This window comes from Rhinolophus hipposideros (assembly GCF_964194185.1).
Source record: "Rhinolophus hipposideros genome assembly, chromosome: 14".
Classification (NCBI taxonomy): Eukaryota; Metazoa; Chordata; class Mammalia; order Chiroptera; family Rhinolophidae; genus Rhinolophus; species Rhinolophus hipposideros.
The window spans coordinates 37,186,166-37,212,532 of record NC_138060.1 but is presented as its reverse complement, the minus strand read 5'-3'; the positions used below and the strand labels follow the sequence as shown (position 1 = coordinate 37,212,532).

Below are 26,367 nucleotides of genomic sequence, written 5' to 3'. Positions count from 1 at the left end.
AATCGACGTGTCTTCGTTTTAAGCTGTAAAGTTCAATGAGATACATAATACATACACTTTTCTGGCCCCTCAGCTGGAATCCATCATAGGAATGTAGGCACTGGCTGTTACAATAAATCACCTTTTTGTACAGTGCCAGGACTGTGCCCCTAGGTTTATCCAGGATGCCTTCTTCCCTCTGACAGAGGTGCCCTCAAACGTCCCCACCTAAAAAGGAGGTGTGCTGTGGGGATTCATTGCTGTACCAGTGGTTAATAGGCTCCTCGGATTCCCTAAGTAGCAGGGAGCTGTGGTCCCTGTGGGCTGTAGCCTTTTAATATTGAGTTGTTATTTTTCCTTCTGAGCATTTATTGTAGGGATCTTTAATGTAGTGGGGTGTGTGTGTGTGTGTGTTTTGGTGGGCTGAGTTAAGCCTCTATTGAACCTCGTCTTTTGGCAGCCATCCCAGTTATCTTTGCCCAGCCCTCCTCTTCAAGAGTTACTTAATCAGCCTATGGCCACATAGATGTTCCAACAGTAAAGACTCACTTTTATGTAAAGCATCTTAACCAAGAGGCTCACAATCATTTGCAAAGTAGCTCTGAGAGAGCTTGGAGAATCAGTTTCTTTCACTTCCTTAAAGGAAGAGGGAAAAAAACTTGTTCTATTCTTGCCTGATTTTTTTCCTTTGCTGTGTTTTGCTGGATTATCTAAGAGATATTAATGTTTGCAGTGACAGAAAGAAACTGCTAGCGGGGAGACAATGAGAGGCACATCCGCTGTTTATGATAACTGCAGCCAAGCCCACTTAGTATAAATAAACTCTTTCATTGTTTGGCATTAAGCTCAACTGAAGTGTAATGAATGGAGTTTGGTTGTCTTTGTCCCCCCTCCCCTTCTGTTACTAGTATTGCAGATGGATTCCGCTTCATCCTGATAGATTTGAAGCCTGCAGATTTGATGTTCTCTTTCTTCCCCAGTGTTTGGCTTTATTGGAAGAAGAGATGAAATGGGAGTGTTGTCCTTCCTCTACCTAGCAAATAACTTCATAGTGTAAAACAACTGCTTTATTTTGCCCATGATTTGTGGGGTAGGAAGTTAGAGAGGGCTCAGCTGCGTGGTTCTGGCTTGAGGTTAGGCATGCAGTTGCAATCAGATAGATGTCAGCTGGGGTGGTGGTCATCTGAAAGCTCGGGTGGACTGGATGTCCAAGGAGGCCCACTCCTGTGTCTGGCAGCGGACAGTGGTTTATGGCCAGGAGCTCAACTGGGTTTGTTAACCAGAGAGCTTACATCTGAACTTTCTAGCCAGCCGTCTTAGGCACTCTGACCTCCTTACGATGTCTGGCGTCCCCCACTGTGAGTATCCCGAGATGGAAGCATCTTGGCCTTTTCTGCCTGAGCCTTGGAAATCCCATAGTTGCACTTTGGTCATGTTCTATTGGTCCAAGCGTCCTGAGCCCACCCAAATTCAAGAGGAGGGGCCATAGACTCCATCTCTTGACGGGAGCAGTGCCAAAGACTTTTGAGCCACATTTGAAAACTGCCACACTCAGGGTGGTGATGTAGAGAGAGTGATTTGTTCTGAGTCCTGCAGGACATCCGTTTTCATTCACTTCATAAACAACCACATTTCACAGTGCCTTCTTGAGTTGCTTTTAATGGTTAACCAGCCAGCAAAGCAAGGACTTTGGTTAGGACGCCCAGTGACCCTTAAACAAGCCAGCAACAATAAAAGCAAGAGGGAGCAGTTTTTCTGCAGAGCTCTGGGTCTTGTTATAGGCAATTCTTTGCCGCTTTACCCACTTCTTAAAAATTTTGTCTGTGAGAAAAAGATGCCGTGGCTTCAATGCCTGTTAGAAAAAATTAGTAGGGCCTAGAACCAAAAGTACGGTAGTAAGCAGACACTTTATAAATTCAGGGAGAAGGTTCTAAAGCTCTTTGGGCAGCTCTTGACATGCTGCTTTCTCTCCCTGCCACTGGTTTTGTTAGCATCTCCACTGGGAACATAGTATCTCGGTATTCCATGCATTTGCTAGGAATTGGATCAACTTTCCAAGTTGGAACTTGCTGAAGCAAACCACACTTTCATGATATGAAATGTGGGATCAAAAAAACGTAGGAAGACTTTGTTTTGGAGTTGATCGAGGCTTAAACTACGGAGCCTGTGATGGTGGAAAACATGGGCTTTGGAGTTCAGGAGAGCTGGATTTGAATTCTCCCCCTGCCTCTTAATAAGCTGTAGTTTGGGTTTTTAGCTTTTCTGGGTTTTAATTTCCTTCTCTCTAAAATGGGGAGGGCAATAATACCTATCTTTCAAGGCTGTATAGGATTAAATAAGGTGATGTTTGCAAAATGCCTGGCATGTTACTTGGCATATAACGTTCAACAAGTTTGGGTCTTTTTCTTTCTCCCCTTTGCCATTTATTGAATAATGATACCTACTTAAAAATCACTGTTTATCAAAAACTTATTATATGCTAAGCATTGTGCTAAGTGCTTTATGTATTTTATCCTGTTCACACACTAGTACTAGAGGACATTGATGAGAAATGAGGCACTGAAAGATTGAGTCAGTTCTTCAAGGTCACATGGCCCATGGGCGGGGAGCCAAGATTTGAATCCAGGAGTCTGAGGCTGAAGCCCATGCCCTTAGGTAGCTTAGAGATATGTGTTTGTGGGTGTAGAAGATGCACATTCTGAGGTCCTTCCTGAGGCTGGTGAGATGAAAGAATGCTGGTCTTAGGGGGACTTAGGACTTAGGGGGCCAGGTTTTCCATCTTTGTTCTAGCATTTTGCATCCTTGGGAGATGCACTTTACGTCCTGAGGCTTCAGTTACCTCCTCTGTGAAATGGGAACATCTGAGCTAAGCGAGGACAAAGTCTCTTGCAGCTCTGGTATTGTATAACTGAGATTTTGATTTTCATCTAGCCACATGCTGAATGAATTGGGAATCACCCTCAGTCTTGACGATAAGGGAAATATGAAAGCTCTTTGGTTAACCTATGCTGCAGTTACTTAAAATTTTATTTTTAGTGAAGCAAAACTTGCACATGGTGGATTTTTTTTTTTTAGAGCCCTGCAGAAGTTTTAATGAAAAATGAAAGTCCTCTGCCTCATTCCTTCTCACCCCCAGTTCAACTCCTGGAAGCAACCACTTCGAATGTTTCTAGCTGTTTCTTCTGATCGTTTTTTCCATATCTCTAAAGTTATAGCAATGGATTTTGACTTGGTTTTTTTGTATCTTGTGCCCTCCTTTCTTTCCATTCTGATTAGCTGCAGTCAGGAGGGAGGTTCTCCAAAACCCAGCAGAAGCCAGGCAGCCAGCTTGCCTAGAATTCTGTGGTGAGGGGGTGCGTGCTTCCAACAGAGGCTGCACTAAAGTATCTCTAGAGCGTTCCAGGGCGAGGCCACAAACTCACCATATTGCCTGGAATCTAAAACTCATTAATTATAAAAGGGACCTTGTATTGCATAATAGCTTGAGTGGTGATTGAAACACTACTGTTGATAAATGTGCATATCATTTGTATAATTCATCTACAATCTAACGTTTAAGAATTTTTGGGAAAAAGTGGTTCTTGAAGTTGAGGAAATATGCTTCTTGGTGTAAACATTGAAATAGTTCATTTGTAGTCAAAAGCAGTAAAAAGCTCTGGTTTCAGCAATTCTGCCTCCTCTTACACAAAGAATCCTGTGGGTTTAAAAACTTTTGGCAATGAATGATAAAGCACTGGGTCCCCTCAGTTTTTCTAGCTGTGTGTGTGTGTGTGTGTTTAGGGTTTTGTAACTTCAGTCCCTCCCCCAGAGCCCCTTAGGACTGACCCTTGTCCTTGCACCCAGAGGTTTAAAGGGCTTATGAGTTTTTTTCCTTTGTGGTACTTTGGACCTTTGTCTATTTAAATACATATATATACATATATGTATATATATATTTGTAATTGGTTAAATTCCAGTCTAGTGGCTCTTTCTTACGTAACATCCACAAAAAAGAAGAATCGAAAGTGAGTCTTTTCCAAATTGATATTCTACAAAATAACTGGTTCATATTATTTAAAAATATCAAGGCCATGGAAGACAAAGACTGAAGAAACTATTCCAGATTACAGGAGACTAGAGAGAAATGACAACTAAATGCAAGGTGTGAATCTTGGGTTGGATCTTGGACCAGAAAAAAAATTTTTTCCCTTTATTATAAAACACATTAGTGGGAGAATTGATGCAATTTGAATAAAGTCACAGACGAGATTAATAGCCTTGTTTCAATGTTCACTTTCTGATTTTCATTCTTGTACTCTGGGGATAAAAGAGTATGTCCCCATTTTTAGGAAATATACACTGAAGTTATTTCAGGGCATCTTGTCTGCATCTTACCCTCGTTTTTTTCCAAATCTGAAATGATTTTAAATTAAAAAGATTGAAAAAGTCTTTCCCCTTTTTCCAGGCCTGCCAGTTAGCCTCCAAATGGCAGTGCTTCCCTTTGGCTGTAGAATCTTGACATTGGCCATTGCTTCAAAGGAAGCTGTGTGGTCCAGTTGGGTGGGACAGCTATGGTAGGCTGCAGTGTTCTGGGAGATGGGGCTGGGTGCCCACATGCTTGTTTGGAAATATTCTATAGTCTTATCACAGTTCTAACCTAGAGCTCTTCTACCTAGGAGGAATTCAGTTCCACTTAGGCTTAAAATAAAGCTTCAAGACCTTTGTTAAATTCAGAAGAGGGAAACTTAACAGCAGGAAACACTGCTGACCACCATCTTGTCTTACTTTCCTTTTTTCCCTTTTGGTGGAAGGAACCCCTTGGTGTGTCAGAACCAGGACAGACGGTGTGATGCTATAGAAAGAGAAAACAGGATCTGGCCTTGTCACCAAGGCTGTCTAGCTGCATAGGTCCTGCTCCTGGGTCTGTAGCTGGGCCGTGCCTAAATTGGGATTAGACACTTTGTCCCCCAACTACTCAAACAGTTTAAATAAAAGAGGGAATTTTCTGAAAGGTGAAGAGTCTTTTATAGAATCCAAGGAAGGAAGGAAAGCATCACTGGGCCTTCAGCCTGGGGAGACCGCACACCCCAGTTTGCCCCGACTGTCTTGGTTTAAGCCTGTTGTCCCAGCAGAATGATTAATAATGCCCTTCCTCACTCTTGAAAGTACCTTGGTTTGACTGATAAATTATACGGCCATGTAATTGCAGGATTAGAGTCAGGAAATCAGATAATCTCCCACCACCCCTTCACTGCTGTCTCCTGATGTTCTCTCTTTTGCTTTCTTCTCTGGCTCATGTCTGTCTCCCTCTTCTGGCTTCCTCAGTTCTGTTCCGGAGAGAGGGTCTTGTATCAGAAACATGATGGCAAGATTCTCCCTGATGTGTGGGGGACGGTCCCCAGAAGGTAGTGATGGGCTTGGTGGACACGCAGAGTCCTCTGCTACTGAAGTCAGAGCTCGAGGTAGAGAAGAAAAGGAGTCAGAGGGAGGGGACTTAGACACCTGGTCTCCAGCAGTGACTCTGGTTTCTCCTAACTTGAAGGCCTTGGTATTTTCTTTCCTCTTTTGTTCTTTTCTATGAATGTTTCCAACCATGTGGAGCTGTTTTAACCAGTGTCTTCTGGTTGGATGAAAATCACTGATGTGTAATTGGGTCTGTGCAGTGATCAGTAGTGTGGCAGCCCTTGGTGGGGCTGGTTCCAGCTCCCTGGTGGTCTTCTGTCCTCACCCCTTCTCCTCCTCTGAGTCCTCCCGGCTCTGTACCTTTCTGATTTGGCTCCCTGGGCCCTGGCTCTACCCTGGTACATTCTCTCTGATTCTGCCTCTGCTGCAAAATTCCTGAAAGGTGAAATCAGATTGTACTGGCTCCCCTTCTCACAGGGCTAGGAAAACCACTTGCTGTGGGAACTGGGGCTGAGGGAGGAAAAACAGGGCAAGCATGGAGAGAAGACAGCTGGAGGGCCCGAGGAGCATTGTTATGACCTCAAAGTGAGGAGCAAAGTGAAATCCAGGGTCTAGGAGCTAGACCTGTGCTGTTCAGGGTGGCAACCACTAGCCACATGTATGTGCCTATTGAAATTATAAGGAAAAAATTACAATGGAATGAAAAATGCACTAGCCACATCTCAAGTTTTCACGTAGCCATATTGGCTCATGGCCTCTGTGTTGGACAACACAGGTAGAGAACGTTTCCATTATTGCAGAAAGTTCAATCAGGCAACACTGGAGAGCACTTACTCCCTTTTCATCCTAGCACTATTTCAAGTGGTTTTTTTTGTGTGTTTTAGTAGCTGCCACAAGTGCTCTTAAAGAATAGATTGGATGGGTGAAAAGAAAACATGATTTGTAGTAAACTTAACATTTCAGGTATTTCATAACCGTTCCGCAAGTCAGCAGGTTTCCAGTGGTGTCTTTTAGCATGTAATTCTAGAATGTTCTGCTAACAGACTTGACGATTCCAATTCTAGTTATTCTGCCGCTGTTGTAATTTTTGCCTTATCCTAGTTTTCTGTATATACGATTATTTCATATTTTCCTTTAAATTGATTCACATTTTTACTTCAGTTTGGAAAGGAAGATTCATCACTATAAGTGGAAAACCATTAAAGGGAAATGCATTTTTTTTTTTAATGATCAAATTGGGCACCTTTTAATACTTTTTAGACAAACAATAAATTTGTGAGAAATTGACAGCACACAAAAAAAGTTGTATTTGTTAGAAAGGAATCTAAGCAAGGTTTGGGTATTCATTAACGAAGAATTTAAACAAAGTAATACATTAGAAAAGAGGCAGTAAGATTTGATCAACAGACTTTTTGTCTCTGAGTTACTTAACTCTGGTGATAAGGGAGTGTCTTCCAGATGTGGGGAGGACACCTTTCACTTGGGAGATTTATTTCCTGTCTTGGGCCCTATAGTCCCCTCCTCTGAAACATCCCTGGAAGTTTCACATATTGAAAGTGGCCTTGAAGAGGGAAAATGGGTTAAAAGCTGAACAGCAAGAGTTCTTCTTAACTCTCTGAGTGCTGCTTGGGTTCTTTCCGGTCCTGGTATCTGTAACAGCCTGGGAAATGCATTTTTTTTAAAGCAAAAGTTTTGTTGAAGAAATATATATGTGTGTGCGTGTGTGTGTGCATGTGTGTGTGTATAAATAAATGAAAGTGGCCAACTCTTAAGGGCACAGCTTGGTGACTTTCAAAACAATGCTATTTGTTTCCAGTGGATTTATTATTTTGCTTATCAAATTGTAGTAGCTTCCCTTCTCTGTGGAAGGCTCTGAGCCTGGATTAGCCCAGTCCCTTCTTAAAAACGAGATTAGCGAAGCAAATGAGAAGACGTGTAGAAGATGCTGTGAGGACAAACTAGCACCAAATGGGGGCTTTCTCCTTGACAGAATCAGAAGGATTAAAGAAAGATCTGAGAACGAATAACTATTTCACTGTTACTGAAAATACACGGGTGTTACTCGAATGAGAAGGGTCTTAGTAGGGCAGGCCCAAGGGGCAGGGTACGGCTTGGTGCCACACAGCAGATCTGATGCTTTTTGGCCTCCGTTCCCATTGACACTCTTATAATCATTGAGTCCTTCAGAGAGCTTTTGCTTTTGTGGGTAATACCTACAACATTTGCCATGTTAGAAATTAAGCTTTTTTTATTTTTATTTTTTTATTAAATTTATTGGGGTGACAATTGTTAGTAAATTTACATAGATTTCAGGTGTACAATTCTGTATTACATCATCTATAAATCCCATTGTGTGTTCACCACCCAGAGTCAGTTCTCCTTCCATCACCATATATTTGATCCCCCTTACACTCATCTCTCACCCCCCACTCTCCCACTTACCCTCTGGTAACCACTAAACTATTGTCTGTGTCTATGAGTTTTTGTTTCTCATTTGTTTGTCTTGTTCTCTTGTTGTTTTTGGTTTATATACCACATATCAGTGAAATCATAGGGTTCTCTGCTTTTTCTGTCTGACTTAAGAAATTAAGTTTTAAAAACTTGTATTAATTCATTAAAAATAATAAACGTATTACCTGTCAACATAAATAATATTTTATCAAAAATAATTATTTTCTCAAAAAAAAACATTCATGACAAGAAAGTAATTGTTTTATGTTTTTTTGCAAGTCTCTATCATGTCTGGCTTTAGTGGAAGAGCTGGCTTCTGATATCTGCTTCGGTGTTTCGTCTCTTGCAATGTCACCTGTCAAGTAGTCTCTGGAAAACTCCATTGAACACTCGTGAGAGAATGACGATGAAAAAGGCAAATAAGTCTAATTTGATTATGAAAATGACTTTGACCTTGCAGAGTCCTGGAGAAGGTCTCAGGGACCTCCCCTAACCCCCTACCCATGGTCCCCCAGCCCACACTTTGAGAACCACTAGTGAAATGAAAGGCACATTGGACGAAAAGACTAAAGGTCTGTGCTTTTGTCTGAAGTCTGACACTTGCATGTGACTTCAGGCCAAGCAGCACGTCACCCCCAGGGCTCCAGTTCTCTTATCTGTAGACTGGAAGGGGGGGGCTCGTTTTTGCTGAGCCTGACTTACAGGTTGTGGTGAGGCACAGATAAGGCCTGTAAATCTCTCTCTACAAACTGAAAGCACTGTTTATAGATGGCATTAAAGGATCTTTGGAAGTATGATGTCATCTTTAATTTGTAGGACAAGTATTTTTAAAAACTGATATCCCGTCTGAATCTTACTTCGTTCTGGGGACACCTTTGTGAAGGGGAAAGGCTGCCGTTCTTAGCTTACAGGTGAGATAATTGAGGCTTTGGTAAGTGATTGGCCAGAAAACAGGAACTCAGTCCCCAGTGTGGGGACACCTGGCACCACATCCAAGGCACACTGGTGCTGGCCGGTTTGGTTTAGCTGGAGTTCTTATCTGATACAGGGCTGTATTTTTGACACACTGACACATTCAGACGAGGAGACTGTGCTACTCTCAGCAGTTCTTTGCTGGAATAAATTGTCCTCAGTCTGAATCACCTAATGGATGTGACATAGTTCTCAGATTTGAAGATCTAAGGCCTCATCCGAGAAGAGGGAACTCTTTTAGAACTCCTTCAAGTGCTGATCTGAAAAATCACCTGGTAAACAGCCCTGGAGGGTATTTGGCTTGTTTTTCTTGACCGGTAAAAGGTCTGCTTGTTTCTCGCTGAGCTGAGTTTATACTTCTGACTGCTTTCCTCCATGGATCATTTACCATAGAGAAAATAGTCAGCTTTCTCTCCTCCCTGGACATTCCTAGAAGCAACTCCCACTCTGACCTTGAGAGACACATTTGCCTGTAATTGTAGGAAACAAAGGACCACGGTGGAGTCTTTCCTTAAACTAGGAAATAGACAAGAAGCACAAGATCAACTGAGGCTAGCTGGCATTAAGATGGATTGAAGAAAAAAGCTTTATATAGGTTAGGTTAAATTAAGTTCCCTAGGCTCTGCTCCTTATGAACGTGGTTTTATTGCCGGGGACAGCGCCCTGCAGCAGCTGACCATTTATAATTGCAGTGCTTTGCCATAGTATGACCTGTAGATTAACCCACCTCTTCCTGTCTGTATTAATATGACTACCCTAAGGCATCTTTTTCAATTTTTTTTTTTAAGGCTTAATTTGATTGCAAGTGACAGAAATCCAATCCCAACTAGCTTAAACGTAACATAAAGCAATGGTGACAGTTGGGAGTGTGTGTGCTAGTTTGGCTATGGGGAAGGTGGAGTATGGGTTAGACTATACACTATTGTTAGGTCCAGAAGCTCAAACTGTCATTGAGACTTCCTCTCTCCCTTCCTCCCTTCCTCTGTCAGGCTCTTCCCTCAAGGTGCCAAGATGGCTGCCATCTGCTCCAGGCTTTCATTCCATCTACTCAGCCATCTCAGTGGAAAAAAGTTCTTCTTTCTAACAGGTTCAGAAAAGTCCCAGAATGCAGTCTCGTTGGTATTGATAGGTCATTGGTTCTGATGTACTTCCTCAACAATCACCAATGCTAGGAGTATCCACATCTGACTGGCCAGGCCGGCGTCACATGATCACTTCTGGGACCAGGGTGGGGCCTGAGAAAATCAGGGCTGTTAATGTTGGACAGGCAGGAAAGATTTTAGTTTGTGGGCTCCCGCACCCCAATATTTGTGGAGAATGGTTATCAAATAATAGCTAGGATCCACTGGAATGGTAGAAGAACTGGGTCTGCTTAATCTTATCAGGGAGAAGGCTGGCTTTGTGTTTGGCTTTTGACGTGTCTTGGATGGATGGACTTGTTGGTCGCTGGATGTCGGTCAGTCCTGCGTGCATCATTCCCGGCAGTACAGCCTCATTGACAGAGGGAAGTGCTAATCTCCAATCAAGTCTCTTGGGTGCAGTGCTCTCTGATGGTAACACCCTTACCCAGGCTGGCAGTCCCTGAATCTGCCCACCAGAATCACCTGAGGAGCCCAGTTCTCTCTTTGGTAAAAGCCACATCTGATCAGGTCATGCCTCTGCTTAAAAATCCACTGTGGTAGTTTGCCACAATTAAAAAAACCAAAAATGTAAACATACAAAAACCCCCACTAGTATTCCATCGTTTTACTCCACCCCCGTTTTGCTCCCTTAGAGGCAGTTGAATAGATGAGTTTAGCATATTTTAGCTGATTATTTAGGTATTTACTTCTATGACTCTAAGTAGTAGGCTTTGTGTGGTTACTTCTTGACTTTTCAGTTTTCCTTATCTGCTGACATTCCACTATGGAAGATGAGATTTTAGTTCCTTTCCTCCCACCACCCACCCACTTTTCCCATACTCTTTCCTCCCAACAGAATTTTATTGTAGTCAGGGTTCAGCGTTGACATGATTGCAGCTATGGGAAGTGCTGTTGGCAGTGGAGCCATCTAGTAAGCTGTGATTACGTTTACTTTTTGAGGTGGAATACATTCTTGTTTCTGACAAAGGGTGCATAGAAAATAAATTGAGACTTGATTTTAAAAATCTACTATGTCCTCCCACCGTGCATGGAATAAAGTTCCAAAGCCTTAATATGGCACACATGCCCTTCCTTGCTCCAACCCTCACCAACCCTACCACCTGCCACTCTTTGCTCATGTTAGTTCCTCAGTCTCTCAGGCTCCTCCTTCTCTATCTGGTGAAATCCCCCCCTTTTTAAGGCCTAACTTAGATGGCACTTTCTTTGAGTGGCCTTCCCCGTTGTGTGTCTGTCGCACAGTGTATATACTGAGGTCTCAGTACTTACACTACATTGTATTTATTTACTGCTTGAGTTTAAATCTTGGCTCTGCCATTCCCCAGCTCTGTGACTTTAGGCAAGTTCCCTATTCTCTATGTGCCTCAGTTTCCCTCTTTGTAAAATGTGAAGGACAATGCCACCTACCTGATAAGGTTGTTGGGGATTGCACAAATGGATGGGATTAAGCATTTATAACAGTGAACTGTCCATCTGCGTTCTGCATCCCTCTGTCTCTCAAAGGCAGAGTTGGTGGGTTCATTACTGCCCAGAATAGCTCTTGGCAAATCAAAAGTGTCGAGGGGCTGGCAGGGAACCTAACTGAGCGAAGCAGGCAGGTGTGATCCAGGCACAGGGCTGTGGCAACTGGAAAAGGCAGTTTCTATCTAAGGTGGCATCTTCTACTCCACTTCAGTGGTTGCCAGGTAGGTATGGGGACCCAGTGTTGCCCGATCATCTGATTTGTTTTTTGTTTCTTTGTTTGTTTTTTTAATGAGAAATTTGAGAATCCACATTTAAAAAAAGATATATGTCTTTTTCCTGACATTTGGTTCCCAGCATATAGGCCAAAGGCGCTGAGCCTGTTGGCCCATAGGGTACTGGTTTGGGGCCTAATTCTCATGTATGGAGTAGGGATGATGTGACCTGCCCTTGGTCACACACTGACTGAGGTGGCCCTTAGTCTCTTTTGTCTGGACGTGGATAGCACTGGAGCTGCTTCCCACCGGGGTAGTGACTGCAAAGATTTAGTCACAAGTGCATGAACGTATTTGCACAGCAGCTGCCTATACAGTATAACAGGACATTCTGTTTTCATGTCAGCTCCCCGTCCCCAGAGAGATCCCCCTTGGTGGTTTTTAATATGATCATGGGTCTCTTTTCCTGCCAGGGGAAAAATTGTGTACGTTTATGGAGCAGCTACTGGTGCCCAAGAACTGTTAGATGTTTTACATTTGCAGTCTCTTTTATTCCTTCTAGCAGTCTTTCCTCTGATATGCAAAGTAACTATTTTATAGGTAATAAAAGTGATTCGTAAAGAAGTTACCTGATCAGGGCCTCACAGAAAGAGGTTTAGCCAGGATTGGATCTGTCTCTGATAAAAATCCCAGGCTTTCGACACCAGCGACTTCCCACATACTGGATATCGAGCCCAACAGAAGCTCAGGGAGCTTTGCTGGTCTCTGGGCTGCCCGAAGCACCTGCAGCTCTTCTCTGTCAGATAAGGCTAGTCTTGTTCCCTGTCTTCAGAAGGTAGCACAGGTGACTGCAGGCCTGGCCAGATAGGAGAGAAGGCAGAGAAAATTATGATGGTGATGATGATACAGGACTAGGGGAAGGGACCAAGGCCTGTGTCAGAAGTGTCTGGCACAACATGACAGAGGGGAAGGAGATTAGAAGTGATCAGAGCCTCTTGCACCTCCATGAGACATCCCATTGGCCCAAGAGGCTCCTATAATTTGATGTTTAGAAAGAGTTTTCAGATAGTTGCTTTGCAGCCAGTGGAACCACATGTTTCACCAGTAGGGTGGTTGTTTGGTCTCGGGACAACTCCATGGTTGGTGATCATGTGTTGTTCCTTCTTCTCTGAGGATCCACTTCCCCTTTCTTAAATACGTGCACATGAGCACACCCACACCCACCCACCCACCCACTCACCCAAGGTGTGGCTGCGTCAGGCAACCACCGAAGGGAAAAGGAGTAGAGCGAACGTGGGGTCTGTGAGGTACTGACCTGAACCTTCGATACTTCCTAGACGTAAGACTAAATGTCTTCTTTTTAATTTTTTCCCTCCTTGTGATGTCCGTGGGTCTGGTTTCTTGACTTTCACAATGTAGTTAAGCCTGCCACGCTCCACCTGCCTCTTCCTCCCTCCCAAACTTACTGAGGCCCAAGCTGATAGTGGCTGTCTCCAGGATGGGTGGCCACCCTTATCTTTTGCCATTCTCCACATTCCAGACTTTTAGCTTCCTTCCCTTTCTTGAAAAACACCATGCCACTCCCTCTCCCCTCTGGCTGATGGCTCTCCTGCTGGCTTGGGACTCAGTATTTCCTCTCCCTCCTCCAAGTGCCAGTAGGCTTCTGTGTAGATATTCCCCCTCCGGAAAGTTTTCCATGAGTCTCCCCAAAAAACCCCCATCTTATTTGGCCTAGTGCTGGGTTCACCACTGCTGGGTTCCATGGCACCTGAACCATTACCATCCGGACACAGACTTTTCTGCAATGGGCTGTAAACGCCTGACTTACCCACCAGACTGGAAGTGCCGTGAAGGCAGGGCGCAAGCCCTAGGCCCAGCACAGGGTCTGGCGTGTAGAAAATTTGCACTCAGGGTTTAATGGTGACCATGTCATATGGTTGAGGAGTTCATGGGAGTGTAGGAAACGGTGCCATCATTATGGACTAAAGCTGCTGGGGCAGCCCAACTGGCTATCTTCTCTTGAAGATCTGGACAGAGGTTTTTCTCCTAACCTGCACTGTCCAATATAGTAGTCACTAGCCACAGGTTTTTAAAAAAATTGAAATATATTTAATTAAAATGAAATAAAACTCATTTCCTCAGTCTCACTAAGCAATTAGCTAGTGGCTGCTGTTCCAGACAGTGCAGATAATCGAACACTTGCAGCATCACAGTTCTTTGGATGGTGCTGCCGTCGACACTGCCTTGTGAAGCTGTTATTAATTTAAGAGACTGGAGGTTGTGGGAAGTCCGTTCTTGGTGTTTCTGGTTAGGTCAGGCAGATTTTCGCAGATTTCTTCTTAAGCCTGACCTGTGTTTCCTTGCTATTTCTGCTTGCAGGATGCTCGTCAGAAGTTCCGCTCTGTTCTGGTTGAAGCAACGGTGAAACTGGACGAACTGGTGAAGAAAATTGGCAAAGCCGTGGAAGACTCGAAGCCCTATTGGGAGGCGCGGAGGGTGGCGAGGCAGGTAAGAGAGCCCTGCAGACCTTCCGCCGTGCCTCTGCCCACCACCCCAACCAGTGTGTTTGGATGCGCCTTCTCACTTCTGTAGCACCCCCTGAAGGGTAGAAACGCGAGTCCTGTGTGATGGGGAACGGCCATGACTTTCTAAACAGCTGTATTTGATATCAGCCTTTTATTCCCACCCCCTTGCCGCCCCATAGTCTGCCTTCATTCCAGCTCTTGATGCTATTAATAGAGTGTGGGTGCTGGCATTTGGCTGGCCCGGTGAGTGGGCGCCGCTTTACTGTCAGAGCTGATGCCCAGGTCCGCTTCCCAGGCAGCTGGGCCGGCTCATGTGGGTGAGAGGATGTGTCCAGAACACCAAACGCATTGCTCTGCCCTCTCCTAATGATTGCCTATCAGGCAGCAGGGGGAATATGCTCTCCCTCGCTTGCTCCTGCCTGGTTTGGGAGTAACGGGCTATTTGCTTCATAGGTTCTTTGGTTCTTTGTCCTGAGAGCCCAAATAGGCAGCTAAGGACCCAAAACCAGCACAGGGGTGGCAGAAGGGAGCTGCGGTCAGGCGATGGCTGGGCTGCGTGGAAGTTGGTTCTGGTTTCAGAGTGTTTCTTTCTTGGATGGCTACCATGGTAATGCATTGTGTGCTTGGGTCACCTCTCAGGCTCTGTGGGCCAGGCTCTGTGAATGGGGAAGGAAAAGAGCCCCGGAAGGAAAAGAGCCCCCATACTTACCAGTCGGTGTCTGCTGCGTGCCAGGCTTGGGGGCGTTAACACACCTCAGCCACTTGGGCTTTCTGCCACCGGAAGCAGGCCTAAGTAGTTGGTCTAGATTGTAGTTTCTGTCCATTGTGTGTTTATGTGATGGAAAATGCTGCCTCTGAAAGTCTCCACTTGTAAGGAAATGTTTAGTGAGCAATGGGTATTTGAGAACCTACTGAATGTGCACTGTAGGGGAGATAATGGGAGGGGGTGTAAACCTTTGGAAAACTAAGCCCCAGAAATATAGGAACATGTTAAGATCAGACCCATCTAGCGTAAGGAGCCAGGACTTGAGCATTCCTCCTCTTTGCTCTGCCCCCTACACCTCTCAATGTTTTATCTTCGGGGTCCCCTTGAGTCTGTGGTTGTTCTATTAACATCCGAGCTATGTATTTGGGTTTTGTACTCTGAATCCTGAGCTGAGCTTTCTGGTTAGAACCTGCCAGATATGTTGCCTTTATTCTGGACAGGATGGCTGCCTTAAACCCTTCCTCCTTCCCTGGCCTGGGGACCTGGGCTGTACAGTATCCGAGTGCAATGACTCAGGGTCTTGCAGCAAGCCCTGAGCAGCCCCCACCTCTCTCCACTTCCCTCTGTCCCCACCCCCCCCAGGCCTCTAGCTTTCCAGGGAGCAGAACCCTACTCCAAAAGGTACTCGCCAGTCCCCACAAACCCCTGGGCATCCTCCCTCCAAAGTGCCCGTGTCCTGTGCTCCCCAAGTTGGGAGGTGTCCCCCACACTGTCACCCAGGGCAGTAGTATTCTTGACCTAAAATTGGAGTATGAAGAGTTCAGGTTAGATTTGAGGAGAGATTTCTGATAATCTAAATATTGGATTAATACCTAGGAGGTCATGAAACCCCCATTTTTAAAAGTATTTACCACTTGAATTTATTGTCCTCTGATTCTTTTGAGGCCACAAACATCTGTTGAAAACATCCGTGTGGCTTGCACCTTGGGATGGTTTAAGAGAGGTCTGTTAAAGCAGCCCCTCGGAGTTTTGGTAGGGGCTTCCTTACCCAGGATTCCCCACCTGGTACCCTGAGCTTGGGCTTTTGGGCAGGGCTGGGTAATAGACCTGTGTGGTCAGGGGCATCTGGAGGTTGGTCCATCAGGGTGCCAGCCCCAGCTGGTGGGGGATATCCCCCTTTGGCTGTGCTGATGTCAAACGTGCTCCCACCTCTGTCTTTGAACCTGCTCTTCTCTCTGTTTGTCGTTGTCTTTACCCCAGAAATTGCATGGTCTCCTCCCTCATCTCCTTCAGGTTTCTGCTCACATGTCACTTTATCAGTGAGGGCTTCCTGGGCTACCATTTAAATGATAACTCTTAGTCCGCCATCTCCAACACCCCCAGCCCTCGTTCTGTAATTGGCTTTTTCCCCATAGCACTCCTCGCCATCTGACTTGGTATCATTCGTTTGTTTACAGTAATGAAGCTCCACAGAGACAGGGAATTTGGTCTGTTTGGTTCATTGGCATGTCTGCAATGCCTACATACAGAAGGTGTTCAAACATTGAGTAAACAAAGGACCCAGTGAGTGAATGATGTGGTCGGCCTGCCACCCGCAGACCAGCTGTTCCTCCCGGACCTCCCTTGGTATTTCGAGCTTTTTCTCTCCATTGCCCCTTTACTTACAACTTCTTTCCTGCCTGCACTGGTCTAACAGTGGCCCTGGGCTGATGATGTTATCACTGCCAGCTAGGTAAGCAGAGGATAGGAACAGGACTGACAAATCCAACGTTGTCTGGGTTGGGTTCACACAAATCTAATTTGGTGGGTGGGTCCCCATTTGGCTGTGACACATCCAGAGTGGATTTCACATCACTCCATTCTTTTCCATACCTCAGTCCTCTTTGATGAGAACAGAGGTAGGAGAAAGCTGGGTTGGGAGGGTCCCCCTGCGGGGCAGCAGTGAATCATCCCTTCTCTTGGCTAGTGAGCACAATGATCATGACAATTACTGAGTCCCGTGGACAAGCCACTGAGTCATCAGGTCTAATCAGATGATACCCAGACCCAGGAGACCGATGACTGACTTACTGTCAACCAGCAGAGCCCAAGATGCATGTTGAGGGAATCCTGCCCGGCTTTGTGCCTGCAAACCCTCCCCTTAAACTGCATTTTTGCAGGTGGGGCAGGGAGAAGAAAGGCAGAGAAGGCTCAGAGGGACCCCTACCCCTCAACCCCAAGGGATCTTGTTGATCTGTAGCTGAGGAACTGGAAGGATACTCAAAGGCTGAGGCTGGGCACGGATGTCACATTTCATCTCCGTGGATGGGGGCCATCTGGGCTTGGGCCAGGTGGCTGAGTCTGTCTGCACCAGCGTCCTCTGACCTTCCTGATGGTGAGGGGTAGGCCCCACCTCTAGCTGCTGCCAAGTGGGGCTTCCTGTTTTCTTCCTCTGGTCTTACTCCACCCCCTTCCTTTCTATATTTATAAACCCACACTGTATAGAGCAGGGATGGTCTCTGAGAGATACCTTCAAAGCATCTCCTTCGACTGTGTATCATGAGGCACTGTGTTCCCAGTGTCATCATCCTCGTCTGTGAAACTGATGGTCATGGGATCGGCCTTGGCGCTCTCATGAGGTCGTCCTTAGGACTTACATGAGACAAGGCATTTGACAATGGAATCCCTGCGTGAGCGTAGGTTTCAGCTCATTATTATAAAAACTTTTTGTTATAGAAAATTTTAAAAATAGGCAAAAAGAAAATGAGTCTCCCTACCTTCTGTTCATATTTGATGTTTAGCGTCTTCTTTTTTTAAATAGCTCATACTGTAGTGGTAGTTTTATAACATGTCTGGAATGCCCATGTTCATCCATGGAATAGTGGAGACTTACAAAGGGAGAGACGTCGCCGATAGCTTGGTTTTTCTATAGCGTTTACAAACATTTGTAATTGTCAAGCCAGTAGAAATTCTACCTGCCCATCAAAAATTTTCATGGCTATGGTTTTTGAGGTTAACTTACTTTTCTACTGATGAGTCAGATCCTATCTTGTGATTTTGAGAATCCAGTCTAAATTCTGCCCAGAGGAGGTAGAAGAAGGCTTTTTTTCTTTCTTGTTTTTCCGCCCCCTGGGATGAGGTGGGGGCAGGGAACTGGCTTTGATTTATTTGAGGGTTTTTTTTTTGTCCTTGAGTGAGAGCTTATTTTTAAGGTCGCTTTGACATATCTGCCAGCCCGGCTGACTTTCAGTGTGTGGCAGGGACATTCTGATGAAGGACTGGAGCCTGTGTGACTCAGGAAACCTGAATGGCAGAGTGTTTCTTGCTTACTTTGCTCCCTGGGTTCTAAGTGGTCTAACACTGGCCCTGGGCCTGTGATTTTATCACTGCCAGTCCCAACCCTTGTAATTGTTTTCTTTTTTTTTTAAAAAATCGTAAGCTGTAGGTAAGATTTACCATTTTAAAGTGTGTAATTCAGTAGCATTAAGTACATGCACATTGTTGTGCAATCGTCACCACCATCCATCTCCAGAACTTTTTCATTTTCCCAAACCAAAACTCTATACTCATTAAATAATTCCCCATTTCTCCTTTCCTCAGCTCTTGGCAACCACCGTTCTACTTTCCGTCTCTGAATTTGACTACTCTGTGTACCTCATATAAGTGGAATTGTGCAGTATTTATTTATTTTTTTGTGACTGGCTTATTTCACTTAGTGTCATGTCTTCAGGGTTTATTTGTGTTGTAGCATGTTTTGGAATTTCATTTCTTTTTAAGGCTGAATGATATTCCACTGTATGCATAGACCATATTTTGTTTATTCATTCATCAGTAAAGGGACATTTGGGTAACTCTTGTTATTTTTAAATGGTTGGAACATGTCAGAAGAGAGCCGAGTTCTGTGCAAACCTGAAGCGGAGTATAAATGCAAAATAATGAGAATTAATCAGTGCTGGAAGTTGCGTGTTCTGTGTTGATGGGGCCATGTATTTCATATTCTGTACTTAACCTCATTTAGGGAAGTAGGTGAGTGGGGAAACATTTGAAACTTGTAGAAATACTTAGCTGTGGGACAACCGTTAAAGTTTAGCCTCTGGAGCCAGACTGCCTGTCTTTTAATTCCAATTCACCATTTAATAGCTGTGGGACCTCAGCAGGTTGCTAATCTCTGTGCCTCAGTTTCTTCATCTATAAAACGGAGTTGGGTATCACTTAGCTTTTGCTGTGAAACAAACCACTCCAAACTTAGTGGCTTAAAGCACTTCTTTAGGCATCAAGAGTCACTGGATCACATGTGTCTCGTCCACAGCTTAGCGTGGGCTTCTTCACGCGGTGTTGGGATTCTAGGAACAAAAGGGCAAGCCCTTTTCAAGCCTCTGCATGCGTCACATTTGTCCTAGTAGGTAGGGTAAGTCCCACAGCCAGTCCAAATTCAAGAAGTGGGAAAAAAAACTCTACCTGCAAAGTATTATAGCTGTTTTTCATCTTCCCATAGTATTAAATTAGTACATGCAAAGCATTTGGATCAAAGAAAAAGGATATGTTTTTATTATTCCAGATATATTCTCTGTCAAATATTGTGTGTCTATGGTGAATCTGCTATCTTTAAAAAAAACAAAGTGGGCGGCCCGGATGGCTCAGTTGGTTAGAGCGGGAGCCCTTAACAACAAGGTTGCGGGTTCAATTCGCGCATGGAATGGTGGCTGTGCCCCTGCAACTAAGATTGAAAATGGTGACTGGACTTGGAGCTGAGCTGCGCCCTCCACAACTAGATTGAAGGACAATGACCTGGAGCTGGAGAAACACTTTTCCCCAAAGTCCCCCAATAAATAAATAAATAAATAAATTTATTTATTTATTTATTTATTTATTTATTTATTTATTTATTTATTTATTTATATTAGTTTCAGGTGCACAAAACAAAGTAATAGTTAGACATTTATCATTTATATCCCTCACACTGTGTCAACCCCTCTCCCCCCATCCACTACCCCTCTGACATCGCACAGAACCATTACATTTCCACTGTCTCTATTCCTAATGCTGTACTCCACTTCTTGTAACTATATACATATTTAAACAAATAAACAAACCCACCACCACCACCAAAACCTGTGGGTCGAAGAAACAGACGTCTGCTGGCTGGGAGGGGATATGGAAGATGTAGACACTGTGAGGACAGAAGGGTGACCCCAGGCACGTTGAGTACATACTGAGTTGCTTGTTGAGGATAAAAATGTGCCAGAGGATCAAAAAATGATGAGGGAATAGCTGACTTACGTATTGACTGCTCAGAAGAAGCACTCTGAGTCCAAACAGATAACGTGAGGGCCTCGAAAGGATGGGGAGTCATGTTTCCCATGAAACGAAACAGGTCAAGTGCATCAGATAACCCCCTGAATTATTATGTTAATCATAGAGGAACAGAGTGTTATAGTCTTTCTTTGTTGGGCAATTCTAGACATTGATTTAGTTAGCAGAAGACTCTCTGTACTTGGAGAATGAGAAGCCCAGGACCTACACTCAAGGTTATGTCAAGTGTGAGTTATTACTCTCTTCACTTATCTAGGGATGTTTTTCCTTCTAATTTATTATTTTCTTTCATTCAACAAATGTTTACTGCGTTCCTACTAATTGTCAGACACTGTTTTAGCCACTTGTCAAGAACAGAGCATAGACCCTGACTCTTTGGAGCTGAGCAGTATTAGTAAAAGTGTGTGGGTGGGGTGTTTCGGGCAAAAGGAGAATCTTTGTTACTGATCTGGATTAAAAGATGGGTTTTTTTCCCCTCCTCCATTTGAGAAAGGGAGTGAGACTATGGGAGGGTTGCAGTGGGCTAGTGGATTGGCAAATCGAAGTGTCTCTCATCGCATTTCCTGAGCATCTCTCCTTCATGTCCGCTGGCCAATGTGGAGCATAAAATGTGGTGTATATCCTCCAGGAGTGCCATCTACATACATAAGCAAGGTGGTTTTAAGGCCTAGGTAATTACAGTCCATTGTCATTATTCATGCTAGCTTTGTTCTCTGAAGTCACTGCCACCACTGAATTAGCAAGGCATCCTACTGAGGCATTGCTTCTAGTGGGAATACAGGGTCAGGTTCCTGAGAGCCTCTGGTCTTATTTCCATCAACTGATCCATACATAACCTTGTTTCATGTATGGTACTCTCTGAAGACACCTTATTTAATATATGTTTCTTACAACTAATTCATCATATACAGTATTTCTTTATAATAAAACACTAGCCAAGAAGGGTTGAACATTTTCCTGACCCTGGGTGACATGACCACAAATTTCTTTGGCTTTCAACCTCTTCTGATGGTGCCCACTTCACTTTTTTAATTGGTTGTGACCTCTCCCACATTTATACCAAATGGAGTCCACAAATTTAGCTATGTTCCCATAGTTCCATCATGCGCTGTAGACTTTATTTTAGCACTTACTGGAGTGGCCTCTAGTACAGATGTGCAAATTTCCTCTTCCTTTTTCTGGATGTACCATCTTGTTGATTCATTAACATTGAACTCATGGCCAACAGCCCTATATGACTCACGCTGGAATGAAGCTGATCTAACACACGTATTTTCTCTGTCAGGCACACCACATAGTCTTCTAGGGCTTAGGAACACTAGACAGCACTTCAGCACTAGGCTTGGGGGCCAATTTCAACATCTGCATCACCAACAAAACAACTGTGAAAAACGTGGCTCTCAGTAGACTGTGAGATGGACAATTGGGTACAGTGTGAGACTGGAAGACGGCAGCGTGTCACCTTGTTAGACCTCAACTGGGGATGTGCACACTGAGAAACTCAAGGTTTTTGCTTCTCTGTGTGGGTCCAGGAATGACCCTGAAAGCAACATAAATATTGATTGATTTGTGGTTACAAATAAATTTTACCAAGTAGGCAAATTTGCAAATATAGAATCTATGCGTAATGAGGATCGACTCACCAAGTAAGAGCCTGATGGGAAGGCTCATTTGTTAGGAAACTGAACCACATGGCACAGGTGTGGACGGGATGTGGAAGAAGCCAATAAAGTGAGGTCGTGTGTGTGTGTGTGTGTGTGTGTGTGTGTGTGTGTGTGTGTGTGGTGTAAAGCCTGGGGAAAAAGGCACACTGGGTCCCCACAGTACAGGAGAGAGTCTGGGTGGAAAGGACAGAACAGCCGAGAGCAGAGGAAGAAGTCAGCATGGACATAACCCTGGGTAAGTGCGTCATCTCCAGGGCGGTAGAAAGATCCTTAGAGGGACCAGATAGGGAAGGAATGGTGTGGCCACATGAGGGAGCGCCCGACAGTCTCCACCTGGCCTCCAGACTGGGTTGAGAAGCTGCAAAGCAACCACGGGCTCTTGCATGTGTTTGAGAAGTTGATCAGGCATTGATGACCATTAATAGCAGCACCATCTTTTGAGATCTAACCATGTGTTAGGCACCCTGTGTGCTGTTCAGGGTAGGGGATGTCATTATCTTCCTCTCTCGTTCCCATATGACAGATGAGGAAACTAGTCTGGGAGCCCAGAGACCGTCACTTGGGCCTTTACACAAACCTTCCTGGTGTTGTGGCCTAACTTGAGAGATCTATGAAGGGGACACGTTAGCAGACTTAGTGGTTAGTCACCTGCCAAGAATAAGTCTTAGGGAACTCCAAGGTTTTGACCTGAAGAGCCTGAATAACCAGTAGGAAGCTGAAAGAGAGTAGGGACCTAGTTTTGGGAGAGGGTGGTGAGTTTATTTTCCTGAATGTTAAATTAGTGACTGGGTGTCTCAGTGGGAATCTCATCAGCGAGACTGCAGGGCAAGTGGGAGGTGAGGAGTTGGGAGTCAGTGAGATGGAGATGAGCTGGTACGTGGAGAAAACTGAATCAGAGATGAAGGATGGCGGGGAAGCAGTAGAAGAGGAAAGCAACTTGAATACACTTTGTAACCAGGCACTTTCTAAGTGCTCTACATACATGAGGGAGGCACTTTTTTGCAGAAGAGGAAATTGAGGTTTAGAGAAGTTAGTTATTCAAGGGGCTCCTCACATCCTCATTTATTGAGGATCTGTAGTATCACTGAGGCTCAGGGAGGTGCAGCGAACGTGCCGCGTCACAGCCCTCGTGAGGAGAGGAGCCGGGTTGGAACCTGCATCTCCCTGGTTCTGGCTGCTGCCTGGTGCTTGGCTCTTAGGAGGCGTTTAGTGACTGTTGGAAAGTCTGAACTGCACACTGACACATCGTAGGGGACCAAGTAAGAGAAATCATTGACTTGTTGGGCTAAAGCAAGATTTTGAGCTCGTCTGTGCAGGTCGTTTTCTGCTCTGGGGTAACTGGGAGGCTCTTGTTTCAAGTCATTTGGGGCCCCTTGAAACTTCTTCCCCTCGTGGCATTCTGCCCTAGTTCTCCTGGGACTTCAGTGCAACTTCGTCATGCTTCCCTCCTTCCCGGTCACTTTCGTTTCTACTGAGCCACTTTCCTGCCTGGGTGGCAGCTGTCAGTGTGGGCCTCGGGTCAGGAAGTCGGGTCAGTGACGTCTATCCTGGTGGCCTTGACTGTGTTCCCACTGGGTGGTCACAGGCCAGTTCCTGGGAACCGCATCATCCCAGCTGCCCAGCTGAGTGCTGGGGCACCTGTCACAAAGTAGCATTCCTGGTGATCTACAGCAAGAAGGGAGAAAGGATTGTTCGCTGTCCCTTGCCTGCAAGATCATGTCCTGCCTTGCAGTCTTGATAGGTGATTCTGGGGAAAAAGCAGCTGCATTTTGGAAGCTTAGAATCTTGAATCAAGTTGAGGTCCATGTTGAGAGTGGCAGTTCGAAGGGTCTGACCCAGGTCGAAGGCTCCTGATGTGGAGTAGGTCCTGAGGCTTGAATCTGAAGTCCTCCACACTCCCACCTTTTGGGGTCTCTGCATCTCCTGCTTGGCTGGCTCTGCCTCCCACTCCTCTGCTGGGGCTGGAGCAGGGAGTCTTGCTGATTTTGAGTCTTGAGGTTTTTCTCTCCTGGTGGCGCTGTGGGCCACTTGCATTTGACCCTTACCTGCCTGGCAGGTGGCAGGAATGGAGGATTAGTTGCATGCAGGGTCTCAGCCAGGCAGTATTAAGCTGGAGGTGCTACCCACCATTATCTTGTCAATTGGGAACTGTGTTGGGCACAGTCCCCTTTGCTTTTTCCCAAGGCATGGCTGGTTCCTGGTAAGTGCTGCTTGGTAGATGACATGCTGCTTGAAGATGTGGTTTGTCACCACGGTTTAGCGGTTAGAGGGGAAGCTGGATGGGGAGCCCTGTACTGTATCTGCAGCCATGAGGTTCCTTGATTGTTTCTTTTTGCCCTCTCTGTCTCCCTCCCTCCCTCCCATCTATCTTCAATAAAATGATTGTGTTGACATAGATTGCTTCCTTCCTTCCCTCTCTGAATACCACCAGCATCCCCTGGAAAGGAGTGGCAAGGTTACTGGTTTCTCAGCTGAAGAAAATCAGAGTAGAGGATGTGTTTTTGCTACCAGTTTTGTCAACACGGGTAGGCCTTTTTATGTTGCCAGGCAACAAAACTTGGTCCCCGGCCAAATGGTGGTGTTTCTCTTGAGCTTTTGGCTTACCTTTCTGTTCCTTTTCACTTTGGCAATCCCCTCTGCCCACCCTGCTTTCCTTCTTTTTTCTACCACTCCTCCTTCCACAGCCCTCCCAGCGTGTGACATAATATTCTCTCCACATCTATGAAAATCTACCCTTGAGAAACTGATGGACTTATTCACACTGAGAAGTAGATGACCCAAATCACTCAGAGATTTACAATCTCTCTGGATATTCAAGTAGTTCTGCTTTAAAAATATGCCTACAGCTTGGGGTACACTGCCTCCAGCCTGGTGGGACTGCTGAGTCCCAGCTCGGGGTTTATCACAGCTTCCTGATGTGTGTGATGGGAACCACACCGTTACACCAAGAGGGAACTACCTCGAAGTCCAGGCCATAGACAGTTTTCATTTCTGTGTGGTAGAATGTCCTTGTGGAATTTAAGTCAAAGGTGGGGTCGTCAGGCAGGGTGTAGGCCACTTTACTAAATTTGCATTTCAGATCTTTTTTTTTTTTAAAGTATAACTCTGTCCCATGCAATATTTGGGACATGCTTAACTAAAAATAATTTGTTGTTTACCTGAAATTCAAATTTATCTTGGAGTCCTATATTTTTATCTGCTAAATCTGGTAGCCCTACAAAGGAGGGAAGTTATGGAGTTGAGTCATCAGCCAGATGGAGAAAGTAGTTTCAGAGCCAGCGGCCCCTTCATGGGGTTCTTGAATTCATAGCACGTGGTGCGGTGGAGGATTCTGGTCCCCGCTTTGCCATTCCTTCGCGGTAGCCTTGGGCAGGTACAAATGAATGTGTGTGGGGGAGTGTGCAGTACAATGCAAAGTATCAGTAGGCCCACACTGCTGTTCTAGGTACTCCTGGGTCTGGCTTTTCTAGGAAGAAATGGGGTTTCTAACATAAGTGGCTGAGTCTAAGTGTTTTTTTCTGCTGCCCGCCTCCCCCTGGCCCCATAACCCATAACCCTCACCAGCTTTGATTGCTGAGAACTGGTTGGCTCCAGACAGAACTCTGGTGCGGTGGAGGATTCTGGTCCCCGCTTTGCCATTCCTTCGCGGTAGCCTTGGGCAGGTACAAATGAATGTGTGTGGGGGAGTGTGCAGTACAATGCAAAGTATCAGTAGGCCCACACTGCTGTTCTAGGTACTCCTGGGTCTGGCTTTTCTAGGAAGAAATGGGGTTTCTAACATAAGTGGCTGAGTCTAAGTGTTTTTTTCTGCTGCCCGCCTCCCCCTGGCCCCATAACCCATAACCCTCACCAGCTTTGATTGCTGAGAACTGGTTGGCTCCAGACAGAACTCTAGAGGGTTCCATGGGAGGCTACATCAACTGGGCCTCTTCTGCAGAATCTTCCAGAATGTGGGTTCCTCAGCTGTTGTTTTCCACTGACTTCTCCAGAAACTGCCTGGCACCTCCCTCCTTCCAACTTGCCCCTCTTCCCCGTTCTTGAGTGCCTTTCCTAGGGTGATCATTTTTGTGTTTGTTTATTCATTTTTTCCATTTAAAACTTTCTTAGGCACGAAAGAGCTTACAGTCTCTTATTGGAAAGAGTGGCTCTTTGCTTCAGGGTAGGCAATGATCAGCTTTGTTTCAGAAGCCTCACTCATGTGTTTCACTTTGAAGAAATGGTTTAAGTGGAAGTAATAAAAAGGTACCACTTGTTCATCAATTGGCAACCAGCCTCAAGTGTATCCCCCAGCCCTTTGGCAAAGCACCATACTGGAGAGAAAGTGCTGTGCCTTTTTTATTTCTAAAAGTCGTGGAGTATTGAAATCTTCTAAGATTCTCTCGTTCTTTTGGTCTCAGGCTCAGGCCAACTAGGGAAGGTTTTCGTTATACAGGGAAGACTGGGAAGTCTGTTTTTGCACTGACCTGGGCGCTCCACCAAGATGGTTGAAGCCATCTGTAGTGGGCTCTTCTGGGAGCAGTTGTTGGAAGGAAATCCTGGGGTGTAAGGCACCGTACTAGTTTATGTATGTTCCTCTTCTGC

The 26,367-nt window shown here is 45.2% G+C and overlaps 1 protein-coding gene and 1 long non-coding RNA gene across 2 annotated transcripts in view; one reads left to right on the top strand and one right to left on the bottom strand.

Annotated features, from left to right (window-relative positions):
• The window catches only part of SH3BP5 (SH3 domain binding protein 5), a 65,073-nt gene that overhangs the window by 11,300 nt on the left and 27,406 nt on the right, over nucleotides 1–26,367 (top strand). Inside the window, exon 3 of the mRNA XM_081072708.1 lies at nucleotides 13,979–14,107. Within this exon, the coding sequence (XP_080928834.1) occupies nucleotides 13,979–14,107 (129 nt within the window). The remainder of the gene's footprint in view (nucleotides 1–13,978; nucleotides 14,108–26,367) is intronic.
• Nucleotides 7,629–13,066, bottom strand: LOC308507552. The gene is made up of 3 exons (XR_013994896.1): nucleotides 12,915–13,066; nucleotides 12,229–12,455; nucleotides 7,629–10,019 (listed from the first exon to the last, which is right to left on the bottom strand). It is a non-coding gene; the product is annotated as an uncharacterized lncRNA (long non-coding RNA).